The sequence below is a fragment of the Budorcas taxicolor genome, chromosome 21 (assembly GCF_023091745.1).
Source record: "Budorcas taxicolor isolate Tak-1 chromosome 21, Takin1.1, whole genome shotgun sequence".
Taxonomy (NCBI): domain Eukaryota; kingdom Metazoa; phylum Chordata; class Mammalia; order Artiodactyla; family Bovidae; genus Budorcas; species Budorcas taxicolor.
Genome location: NC_068930.1, coordinates 71,891,069 through 71,902,286, shown reverse-complemented (window position 1 = coordinate 71,902,286; position 11,218 = coordinate 71,891,069). Strand labels below are relative to the sequence as shown.

General features: G+C 47.1%; 1 protein-coding gene across 7 annotated transcripts in view; it reads right to left on the bottom strand.

Annotated features, from left to right (window-relative positions):
* Window positions 1–3,508: 3,508 nt before the first annotated feature.
* The window catches only part of MARK3 (microtubule affinity regulating kinase 3), a 110,828-nt gene continuing 103,118 nt past the window's right edge, over window positions 3,509–11,218 (bottom strand). For 4 of the 7 annotated variants that reach the window (XM_052659984.1, XM_052659987.1, XM_052659986.1 and 1 more), the window contains 3 exons: window positions 8,240–8,266; window positions 6,947–6,991; window positions 3,509–4,396 (listed from right to left, as the gene is read on the bottom strand). In XM_052659984.1, the coding sequence (XP_052515944.1) occupies window positions 4,051–4,396; window positions 6,947–6,991; window positions 8,240–8,266 (418 nt within the window). In that variant the 3' untranslated portion in view covers window positions 3,509–4,050. The remainder of the gene's footprint in view (window positions 4,397–6,946; window positions 6,992–8,239; window positions 8,267–11,218) is intronic. The other 3 variants (XM_052659985.1, XM_052659988.1, XM_052659989.1) reach the window with 2 other exon arrangements.

The window sequence follows — 11,218 nt, the reverse complement described above, 5'->3', positions numbered from 1 at the left end:
CAACGCGAGGGCACGCTGCCCGACCCACATCTGAACAGGGCTCTGAGGACCACAGGGAGGGACCCCAGTCCCTACCTGCTCCACCTGGGACCCCCTGGCGGCACCAATCCCGCCATGGCAAGGAGCAGGCAGAGGCCCCACGGTGGCCAGTGGCCCACTTCCTGGCAGAGGACATTCACTTTTGAGTTCATACAGGCTTCCTCAAAATGCCCCATCTACTATCCATCCTGGGCCCTAAGGCCATCCCTGCACTCAGCATCCTGAGAGTTGGGCCCAAACTGAAGAAAAGTCTCAGGCTCTCCCAGCAAAACCCATTTTCCAAATGTCCCCCTCGCCTGCTGAGCTCCCTCCCCTGGGGACAGAAGTGAGGCCCAGGTTTCCTGTCACCTCTGGCTGGCCTCTGCTCTCTCAAGAGGCAAACGAAGACCAATTCACAGAGCTGCTGGCCTCTGGCCTCCTCGTGGACTGGCGGGGACAGCTGGGGGACAGACCCACCTGGACTCACCTGTGCACCATCAGAACGCCTGCAAGGCATGCCTTGCTCTTCACATTGCTCCCTTCAAAGCTACCACTTTTCTCCCCACTTAAAGGGCTGCTGAGCTGTCTAAAGGATTTCACAGCCAATTAGTAATAAAGCCCATTCCAACAACAAAACCCAAAAGAGCAAAGTTCTGGGCCCTGCACTCCAAGCCCTTCCTATGCCTGCTGCCACTCTTGCCTGAGCCGGACCAGGAGGCAGGGCCTCACAGACATGCCCCCCGGCATCCCTGATGCTGCTCACGGAGCCACATGAGCTCCGTGGATCCCATGGTCACCAAGTATCACTCACTGAGCAAGAACTGCTGGGAGAGGGTGTTCCAGGGACGGTTTCCATGGCAATGGTAACTTGTTCATACTGCACAGACGGAAATTTTTCTTTTAAACATCATTTTCTCTAGGTTTCTGGAGCAATATGCTGTGAAAGCGCTCACAGCTGTTCTTCTGAAAGTTTCAGTCATGTTTCTTAACAGTTTTCTGCACGGGTCCTCACTTTTGGAAATGAAAAAGACAGTTTGAGGACAAGGCCTGTCATTAAAGAACGTTGTCTTGGTTCCCCCAATGTGCCTGATCTAGATGAGCGGGAAGTCAACCTAACTAGGAAGTAAGCCTTATTTTGAGGAATAAGACGGAGAAGGCAATGGCAACCCACTCCAGTACTCTTGCCTGGAAAATCCTATGGATGGAGGAGCCTGGTGGGCTGCAGTCTGCGGGGTCGCTCAGAGTCAGACACGACTGAGCGACTTCCCTTTCACTTTTCACTTTCATGCATTGGAGAAGGAAATGGCAACCCACTCCAGTGTTCTTGCCTGGAGAATCCCAGGGACGGGGGAGCCTGGTGGGCTGCCGTCTATGGGGTCGCTAAGAGTCAGACACGACTGAAGTGACTTAATAGCAGCAGCAGCAGGAATAAGAACACATTTTGGGTGTCGGGTAAATAAAAACAGTAGCATGGCCCCGTCAGCTATCTTACCTCACTTCTGGGGATACAAAAAAATATGGCTTTGTCTCAAGTGACTGAAGTACTCTAGAATATTCTCTTTCAAAACTCACTGTATGAAGAATAAAAATGCTCTATCTCGAGGGTACAGTATCTCAAGGAAGGACATGGGTCCTTCAGCAATGGATGATATTTCACATTTTAACCTCAGTAAAGGTAACAATATCTATGCTGCGACTAAAATCAAACCTGTATCGTTCAGTTCAGTCGCTCGGTTGGAGCCCTTTAAATATGACCAGTTGCGACGACTTCTGCAGGTGAACACTGGTGCTAAAGACACCAGTTCTCGTTGGATCAGTAACATACTAAAATACGGAGATAGCTTATGACAGATGAGCAATCAGAGAAATTAAACTCCTTTAAGAGAACTTTGTATTCCGTTTGTCCTTGAGAGCATGAAGTTCCAGGAAGGTGAAAAGGACCTGCTCTGCTGTTAGGTCACAGGGCATCCACCCCACCACCCTTCCCTGATGCCTGACTCAGGCCCACTGGTCTGGCCTCCCCCAACCACAGGGCACTCCCGCCGGGCCCCCTTCTTCTCCTGGCCTCCCCCAGCTCCCAGCTCAGGGCTCGGCGCTGGTCCTCTCCTCTGCTCCTCTCACTTGCGGAGGGCTCCTGGGGTCTTCCCCCCAGGCACCACCTATACCTGAAGGTCCCTCAAACTGTCTGCACCTGCTCTCTCACCCCTAAACTTTCCCACAACTTGCCCCATTCCATGGACAGCAACCCTGTACTTTCTGCTACTCTGGCCAAAAAAAAAAAAAGGGACAACCATTCTGGCTCTTTCTCACCCACTTCCAATCCAAGAGCAAATGGACTCTTATTTCAAAACATACCCAGGATCCAACCACTGTCTCACCAGGACAGCATCACTTCTTACCTCATTACTGCCAACAGCCTGCAAATGGCTTTTCTGGCCTTTTTTGCAACACAGCTGCCAGCACAAGCATTTGAAAGCCTGAGGCCACTCTTCTTCCATTTGAAACCCCACTCCCCATCTCCCATCTCAGAGTAGACACACTGGCGTGGCCTCCGTGGCCCAGGTGGGCATTCTGACCTCCCACCACTCTGCTCCAGCACACAGGGTGCACTCTGGCCTCAGCCAGACACAGATTCGGGTGCCTCGCTTGCAGCCACATCTCGGCTAAAGCACGTCATCCTCACGCATCACCCATTTAACATGGCACCACTCAAACCCCGGGACCTCTGGATGCCTCACGCTGCACTGTTTTTCTTCATGTCATTGACCCCTTTGTTCTGTACTAGACACTTAATTACTGTTTACTGACTGCTGCCCTATTAGGACATAAACTTCAAGAGGTCAGGGATGCATCCCAAACACCTACACCACCTCCCTGCCTGTGTGGACAGTAAGCACTGATGACCTTGTGTCCAGACTGTCATATCTGGACCACCACCACCAAGCCCAGAACCCACAGCATTCCCACGAGACTGAGACGTCAAACTGACCGACGACCTGAGTATCCTCTCTGCGTAATCATGCAGCAGCTGGGAAAAGGCTGCGGGTCTAATTCATGTCCTGAATCACAACGAACAAGAGAGGAAAATTACATACTTCTTGGAGAACACCCAGAACAGCCAAGGCCTGGCGTTTCTCCACGCAGGGGCGCGCGTGACTCCCAAGGGTGAGGCGGACAGCCACGCCCACTCCCATCCAGCTCTGGTTGCCATGTGGGCTGTCTTCTCCCTTCAGCGCCTTTGGGGAAAGAAGATGCTAGAAATGACAGAATGTTAGGGTCCACAATAAGGAAAAAGTGGCCTAGCCTTCACACGCTCCATCTGCTCTTGTTCAAGGTGGCGGTGAAGGCAAAACCATGCACCTTTAGTCACTGCCTTAATCTGAGTCTTAAATACAGCATCAGGAGACAAAGCAAGATTTTACTGAGAAAAAGTGAATTTTTAATTATCTTGTGAATCTACTTAGAAAAACACACAAGCAATGTTCACAACTATAAATTTAAACCTTTTGCACTAAAAAAAAAAAACAAAAAAACACAAAACATCAAACACAAAACCACAGGCATGAACTGTAAACCTGCATTAATTATCAACTAGTCTTAAAGTTAATTCTTAGTAGTAATTCAGTATTTTCCTCCTTGGCAATTTTAATGTTTTAGCACCAAATAATCTCCCACAGAGGTACTCATAGAAACTCTGGTTGCCAGTGTACGGAGATGCTTCTGTAGACGACACACACGCACAGCGTCTGCTCTCACACCCGCACAGACAGGAGGCCCGTGGGGACGGGTGTCACACACTGACTTCAGGCAACGGAAAGAAGACAGAGGGCACGCGTGTCACACGTCTTTAATGTAGTGCATTCGTAGAAAAAAGGCCAGCTTTCGCTCCCAGGCGTGCGCTCGTCCTTATACTTTAATATCATGATTTAGAAGATGCAGACGTTATTGCCTAAATATTATTCTATACATTTCCATCAGTGTTCAGGAAAACACTTTAAATTGCTACTTAATTTACACCATAATTATACTGGGTTACAGCTTTAGCTCATTGGCAATTTTGGAAGCGATATTTTTGAAAGCTATGGACGTCCCTGATATCCGCTTAAACCGGACCCCGTTCAGAGACAGTCTTGGCAGCTTGCACACCTCCATCTCCCACTGCACGAGGTTCTCCGCGTGCCCATCGCCGTGGACACAGAAGAGTAAGAAGCGCTCTCTCTGCTCATAGTCGCAGTTATTGGCGTCCAGCACTTTGCGGATTTCCCGCATCATGTCATTGGGATCCATGGAACTAGTGGTTTTCATGCTCCAGGTGAAGCGCAGGGAACGAGGTTTTGCGTCTTTGTTTTCCTCCTTCTGCTCAGCAGACACGTTGCGACTGAAACGCACAGTGGCAGGTTTATTCTTAATGGCACAGGAAACCCCACCTTCTGTACCCTAGCTAGCTCAATGCAGCATAATAAACGATTCCTGGGTCGTTCCTGCAGAGGCTCACCGTTGGTAATCAGTTCCTTCTCTAAGAAGCTTTCATCTAAACTTCTCCCACCCCATCACAAGCCGAGACACAAAAAATCCACCTGGCTGAAAAATCTTCACCAGTCATCTGGTGAACATTAAGAAAATAATTTGTTAAACGGAATCCTTGGGAGTCAGGCAAGGTAGAGAGTGATCTGAGCACCTCTCCAAGAGCCCAGCCCTTGTCATCTGGGCTGGCTGCAGGCGGCAAGGCCCATCACAGCCCTTCACAGGCCCAGCTCAGGGAGGTGGCGTTAGCAGGCCAGCCTCCAGTTCTGCCCCGCCTGGCTGATTTTCCTACCAGTTTTTAAAAATTCAACTCATCATAACCTCCACTGTCACTGTTATTCAGGACAATCAGTGACAACAGAGTTTAAAATCACTTTCCCAGTAAATGGCCCCAGTTGCTAAACAGAGCTGGGTGGCAGGTGGGCCATTCTCTCAGACCCCTACAAAAACCTCAGCACTTTTCCTTCTCTTCTGTTCCTTTAAACTTCTAATACATCACAGTTAAAAACAATTCTTTCTACTGAAACAGGAAAGTGACATGTTGGGACTAATTTGCTGCTGAGCACTAAAAGGACTGGTCCAAATGCACACCGTACAGACTCACACAGTGCAGGCTGTGACCCCAGGCACGGCTCTCTGAGGATTCCCAACAGGTGCCTACCAGGTCTGCTCCGTGGCATTTGATCACTACTGCCAGGAACCAATACTTACGTTCTCCTGTGTGTTTCCGGAGGTCTCAATGAGGACGGTGAATACCTATCACTCTCGATCATTAAAACCTCCCAGTGTATGTATTTAACACACTCAATCCTTTGGGAAATTCATCAGCACTAAGGGTGGGCCACGGGTTTTACTATGTACGTAGCTCTCCCTGTCATCCACCTGCTAGGAGAATACGCAGTTTGGTTCACATCTACCAAAACTGAAAGCTTCCTAAGTATAAAGTGCTGTTAAATATGACATAGGTTATTAAAAAAAAGCAAAAGCACTCAGAGCTGGGGTCAGAGGAGGAGAGACTAAACTTCAGGGACACAGCCGCAGCAGAGGTGAGGCGCGGGCAGTCTGCTAGAGTAGCAGAGAGGCAGAGCCCGTCTCGCGGGAGGACTGAGAGAAGGGACAGGAAGGGCAGGGGTGGGGAGCAGTGTCTGAGGAGTGCTATGAAAAGCCGGGGGGCTTTCAACAACATGATGGAGGTGGTTTAAGCCTGCCTGCTGAGCAGAGGCAATCTAAGGCAGGCAAGGAGGTACGGAAGCACAGAATGCGTCCTGAGCCCCTGATCCTCAGCACACCAGGAGGAAGGTTCTGTCCCGCCCCCCACCCAGGGCTGGAAACAAACTCAGGGCAGCTAGACCTGCTCCAGGGCAGGCTGGGGGTGCTGCCTGCCTCTCGCCCCAGACACTTGCTCAGCTGAGGAGGTTGTGTGTGCGGGAAACTGAAGCTGCTGAGGCCACACAGGGCCTCGTGTGGGCAGGCTCGAGCAGGCGATGGGGCCACTGTAGGCTTTCATTCAGGGAAGTCATATGACCAGAGTTGTGCCTCAGGAAGAGAGCAATGCGCTAACAAGGACCTCAATAGTGACCGGTATAAAAAAGGGCCCAAGTGGAAGAAATCTAGAGTCCTGAGCCCATCTGGTCACTCTCTCTGTAGCCAAATCCATGCACTGACAGCTAAACAAAACTTAAAAGCAAAAACCACTCAACCACATAATCATTCTTTTTTCTTTTTTTTTGGCTGCACTGTATGGCTTGTGGGATCTTAGTTCCCCAAGCAGGGACTGAATTCAGGCTGTTGGCAGTGAAAGTTCAGAGTCCTAACCACTGGACCTCCTGGGAATGCCCCACATTATTATTATTTATATATATATGAAAAAAAGACACTTAATTTGAAATGTGAAAATTCTCCTAGGGAACTCCCTGGAGGTCCAGTGGTTAGGACCCAGTGTTTTTACTGCTGGGGCCAGGGTTGGAGTTCAATCCCTGTTCTGGGAACTAAGATCCCACAAGCCACGTTGCAAGGCCAAAAAAAGAGAAAAGAACATTCTCCTGAATATTCTGCTTTCCTTCCTCGAGACCAGAACTAGGCCAGGAGTATTCACACGTCGACAGTGCTGCCACAGACTCCCGGACCTCAGGGGCGCGCAGGCAGGAGGAACGGCACCTTAACGCCTGACCGGTGGCATGAACGCGACGGGGCTGGGCGATGTGCAGGCGGCCGCGCCGCCGCAGCGCCCTCGCGTGGCCGCCGGGCGTCCGCACACACGCTTCCTGACCGCAGATTGCTACCCGCCCCAAGCAACCCCACGTGGAACAAGGATATGACGCAGAACAATCGAGACGTGTTGCCTCTGCCACAGAAATGAAGTAAATACCTATAAAATATTTTAAGTAAAAATCATTTCCCTCACCTGGAGCCCTCATATCTCCCGTTCCTCTCATATTCAGTTGGAAGCCTCAATGAATAGAATGCAGAAGCACAGAGAAGTGGGAAAGAGAAAAGAAATCTTACACACCAGTACACGACCAACCCAAATATAAACAGACATTATAAAATGAACCCAAAGCACTTTTTGGTCACCTGTTGAGCTCATTACGACTCTTACTCTCGTAGGTGTGACTCAGCCAAAACCCATCTGTGTGCCCAGGAAGGCTGTGCAGGAGGCAGGCTGCACACCTGGTTCATATACACAGCAGGCATTCCTGCCCAGCTCTGGAAACTGTGCACACGCATGGCTTTCGACTGGAGTTATTCTGACTTTTTAATCACTCCCCAAAGTATGTGCTTAGTCACTCAGTCGTGTCCGACTCTTTGTGACCCTATGAACAGTAGCCCACCAGGCTCCTCTGTCCAAGGGATTCTCCAGCCAAGAATACTGGAGTGGGTTGCCATTTCCATCTCCAGCCCCGAAGTACAGTGGGTTTCCAATGAAATCATCACAGAGTGGAACAAAGGAAGAAAGCACTCTTCCTGTGGTTTCTGACAAAGAGCTCCCGTGAATAAGGCCTCTCTGTGACCCACTTGTGGCATCTCAGGTGAACCCATGGCCTGGCCTCTGGGCGCTGGGAGGCTCGGGCACGACAAGGCTGCAGGGGCCACCTTCCCCTGGAGGGCGTGTGTCCTGAGTGTGAGCAATGCCCTGGCCTCTTGACTGTCACATCACAAAACATCCACCTGGTAAGAGTAACATTTACTACAGTAAGACATACTTTCTTCAGAGGTTGGTGGAAAGTGCCTTTTAGATACAATACTATTTACTCTTCAACTCAGCCTTTCCCTTATGCAATCCTCCATGAAATTAAAAAAAAAAAACCCAACACAATTACCACTTACCTTTTGCATGCCTGGAGCTAACCATTAATTGCATATTGTTACTGAACATCTCATTCTTCAAACAGAAGCATGCCAAGTGTTATTAGTATGAAGAAAGAATTATTTGGATGCTAACAATTCTACCAAAGGAAGAAAATGCACAGAGCATGCGTAGGCCTCTTGTTACATGGGTGCAACAGTCCCTTTTAAGATGCCTGACAGAGTTAATCTCTTTCTCTCCAATTTCCTTTCAAAGAAATAAGTATTTAGTTCTCAGCAGAAAGTTTAGTTTTCAAGGAAAAAAACAGGGCTACAAAGCCAAACCTGATGTTAATTGCAGGAGCCATTTCGGGGTGAGATTGAAAAAAAAATGTGTATATATAAATCCTACCTTTTGATAAACCTGAATGACATGTTTCTAAAAGAAATTAAGCCAAAAAAAAAAAAAATTAACAAAAATGACTTGCACAAGTTAAATAGTTAATTACAGATAGAATAAAACCAGCAAGTAAAACAGGGCTCCTTTCCTGCCCAATGAACAATGAAAACAATAACATCTGATGAAAAAGTAAAATTATCACAAATAACTGAGTGTCTTTTAAATAGAAATATTAAAAAATCTGTACTAATAAGAAAAAATTTAGCAGTAAATATTGACAGTATCTACAATTAAATTTTTTAAGGTTCTTCAGATGGGTACACCTCAAGATAATAAAATTCAACATCTTGTATTAAAGAAAAGCTATTTTCAATATACTAGAAATAAAGTAACATTTCTCAATTTTCGTCAAAATATCTTTGAACAAAAAATATCACCTTATTCAGAAACATTAAGAATTTCATTATAAAATGTTTATCCATGAAGAGAATCAACACTTATTACAATGGCTCAATATAAATCACTTTTTAAGGAGAGGGGAAAAAAAAGTCAATGGAAAGTTATTTTTTTCCCTTCCAGTTTTGATATAATTGACATACAACACTGTAATAAGTTCCTGGGAGTTTAAAGTAGACTTTTTAAAGCTTTTATACCAAAATGACAGAAAATTAAATGATAACATTGGGGGTTTCATTTTTAAGTAATACACTGAAAGAGCTGTATTTAAAAGAACTGACTGCTCATTAAAAAATTTAAGGAAATGTTTAGGTTGTACGGAACTGAATTTGAGAAAAGAAACTTCCAGCTATGGCTCAGGCCGGTATGATCACACGATAAGCATTCCTGGGTGAATGCGTCCTGGGCTTGTTAAAACTACTGATATTTCTAAATCTCAGTTCTGTGACAGCACAGGAAGTACCCATAAGTATTTTGTTGAGTGACTGAATTAATAGTCTTCTTTTTGTTGTTTTATTTTTCTCTAATTTGGGATGACTTTGACACTACTTCAGATGCCTACCAATTTGAAAAGTATGTAACTTCTGGAGATAACCGCCATCTACTCCATACTCAGATCAACAGTAGTACACTTTGGATTACACACAGTAGGAAAGACACCTGTGAAAACTGATTAAAAGGTCTTTAAGACCTATTTTCATTTCCAATTTTTCTCCCTGAGAAAAGTCAAGGGGACTGCTCAGCAGTCATAGGACTGATTTTAACTTGTCCTCTCACACACCCCTTGAGGGATGAAGAGGCGCCAGCCCCGGGAGCACTGGGCCCCGCGCGTGCACCGGGCTCTCCCGCCTGCGGGGAACGGGCTCTCTGCAGCACTCAGACTACCCACCGCGCAGCCGGGGGCAGAGGGCGAGCTCGGCACCAGACCCTGTTTTGCCACGTCCCGGCAGGTCTCCCCTGCGGCATTTGAGTGCCAACACCTGAGCCTTTCAGGCATTAGCACTTTGATCAGCACAATTATTAGGGGAGGATAAGATGCTGCTGGAGCCGCAAGGACTCTGACTGCTCTTAAGAATGAACTGGCTCAACAGAAGGGTAACAGGTCTCAACAAGGAGGACAGCACCACAGGAGGCTGCAAGTCTGAGTGCAAACCAATGAACAGAAGCCTCTCTGAAAACACTCGAGGGTGGAAATCAGTTAGACGACCCCCTCTCGAACATTAAGCCCCAGCCCTCAATTTCAATTCAAATACATAAAACAAACAATTAGAAAACGAGGGAAAAGGACTCACGTCCACAACAGCCCTTCACTGTTCCCTCCCGGGGACACTATGTAGTGGGGATCAAGGGCCTCTCCTGGAACCATGGACCTGACTCAGCATTCTTCTACCGTAGGATCCTGAACACATGCCTTATTCTCTCTGAATCTTACCCCCAGTTTCTTCTATAAAACTGGGATAATGTGTACTCCACAGGGTAGACTGTGGAGATTAAATATGTGTGTGAGAGAGAATGTATGTGTGTATACGCACATACATAGGTATATAAAACAAATATCTCCATATCGATAAATGTACAGACATCTATTTGTTAGCACATAATAAGCATTTGGTGTATTGTGGCTGATATTACCTTTTATCAATGACAGAATTCAGAAGACAAAAGAAAAAGAACACAAAGGAGACAAGTAAAGGCAAGGATTTTATGATGTGCAAGGCTTTATTTAAAGAGCCCAACTGAGACCAAAGCCTAAGGACACAAAGCTGATCATCCTGTGACTGGAGCTTAGACAGACCTGACTGCCACACCCTACTCTGCGCTCGGGGACCAGAAGGTAAAATACCAGTTGATACTAAGCAGCCTCGTCTCTGAGGAAGGAGCTAAGGCACAGGGAGGCTTGGGAGAGCCCCTGGAATGACCCTGAAAGGAAGCAATGCATTATTCTGGGGTCATCAGACTCTCCTTGGTTTGAACTCACTGTCTCTCCTGCTGCTCAAAAATGGGTGCCCCAAATCTGGCAAGGCCCCTTGGACCACTCTGTTCTTTAGCCCATCCTGGAATGGGAGGTCTCAGCAAAAGGCCTCAGAAGAGAATGAGGATAGACCAGAAACATTTTACTCCTCTGACCTCTAGTCAATCGCCAGTGGGTATCTGAAGTCCTCCTCAATCTGGTATTCAACATCCTGACAATGAACAGATAATCTGGGGAAAGACAGCTTAATGTGACTTGTCTGATTTTTTTTTTTATTTTTGATGTGGACCATTTTCAAAGTCTTTACTGAATTTGTTACTATGTGTTTAATCTCACAATTTGTGTTTTTGGCCCTGAGGCATGTGGGGGCTTAGATCTCCTACCAGGGATTGAACCCTCAGCCCCTGCATTGGAAGGTGAAGTCTTAATTACTGGACTGCCAGGGAAGTCCCGTTTTGTCTAAGTTTTAGATGGTTGATTTAAAATAACATTACTGGAGGCATTAAGGAGACTGCCAAGTGATATCCAGCTTACAGTGAAGTAACAAAGATGGAACGGAACCG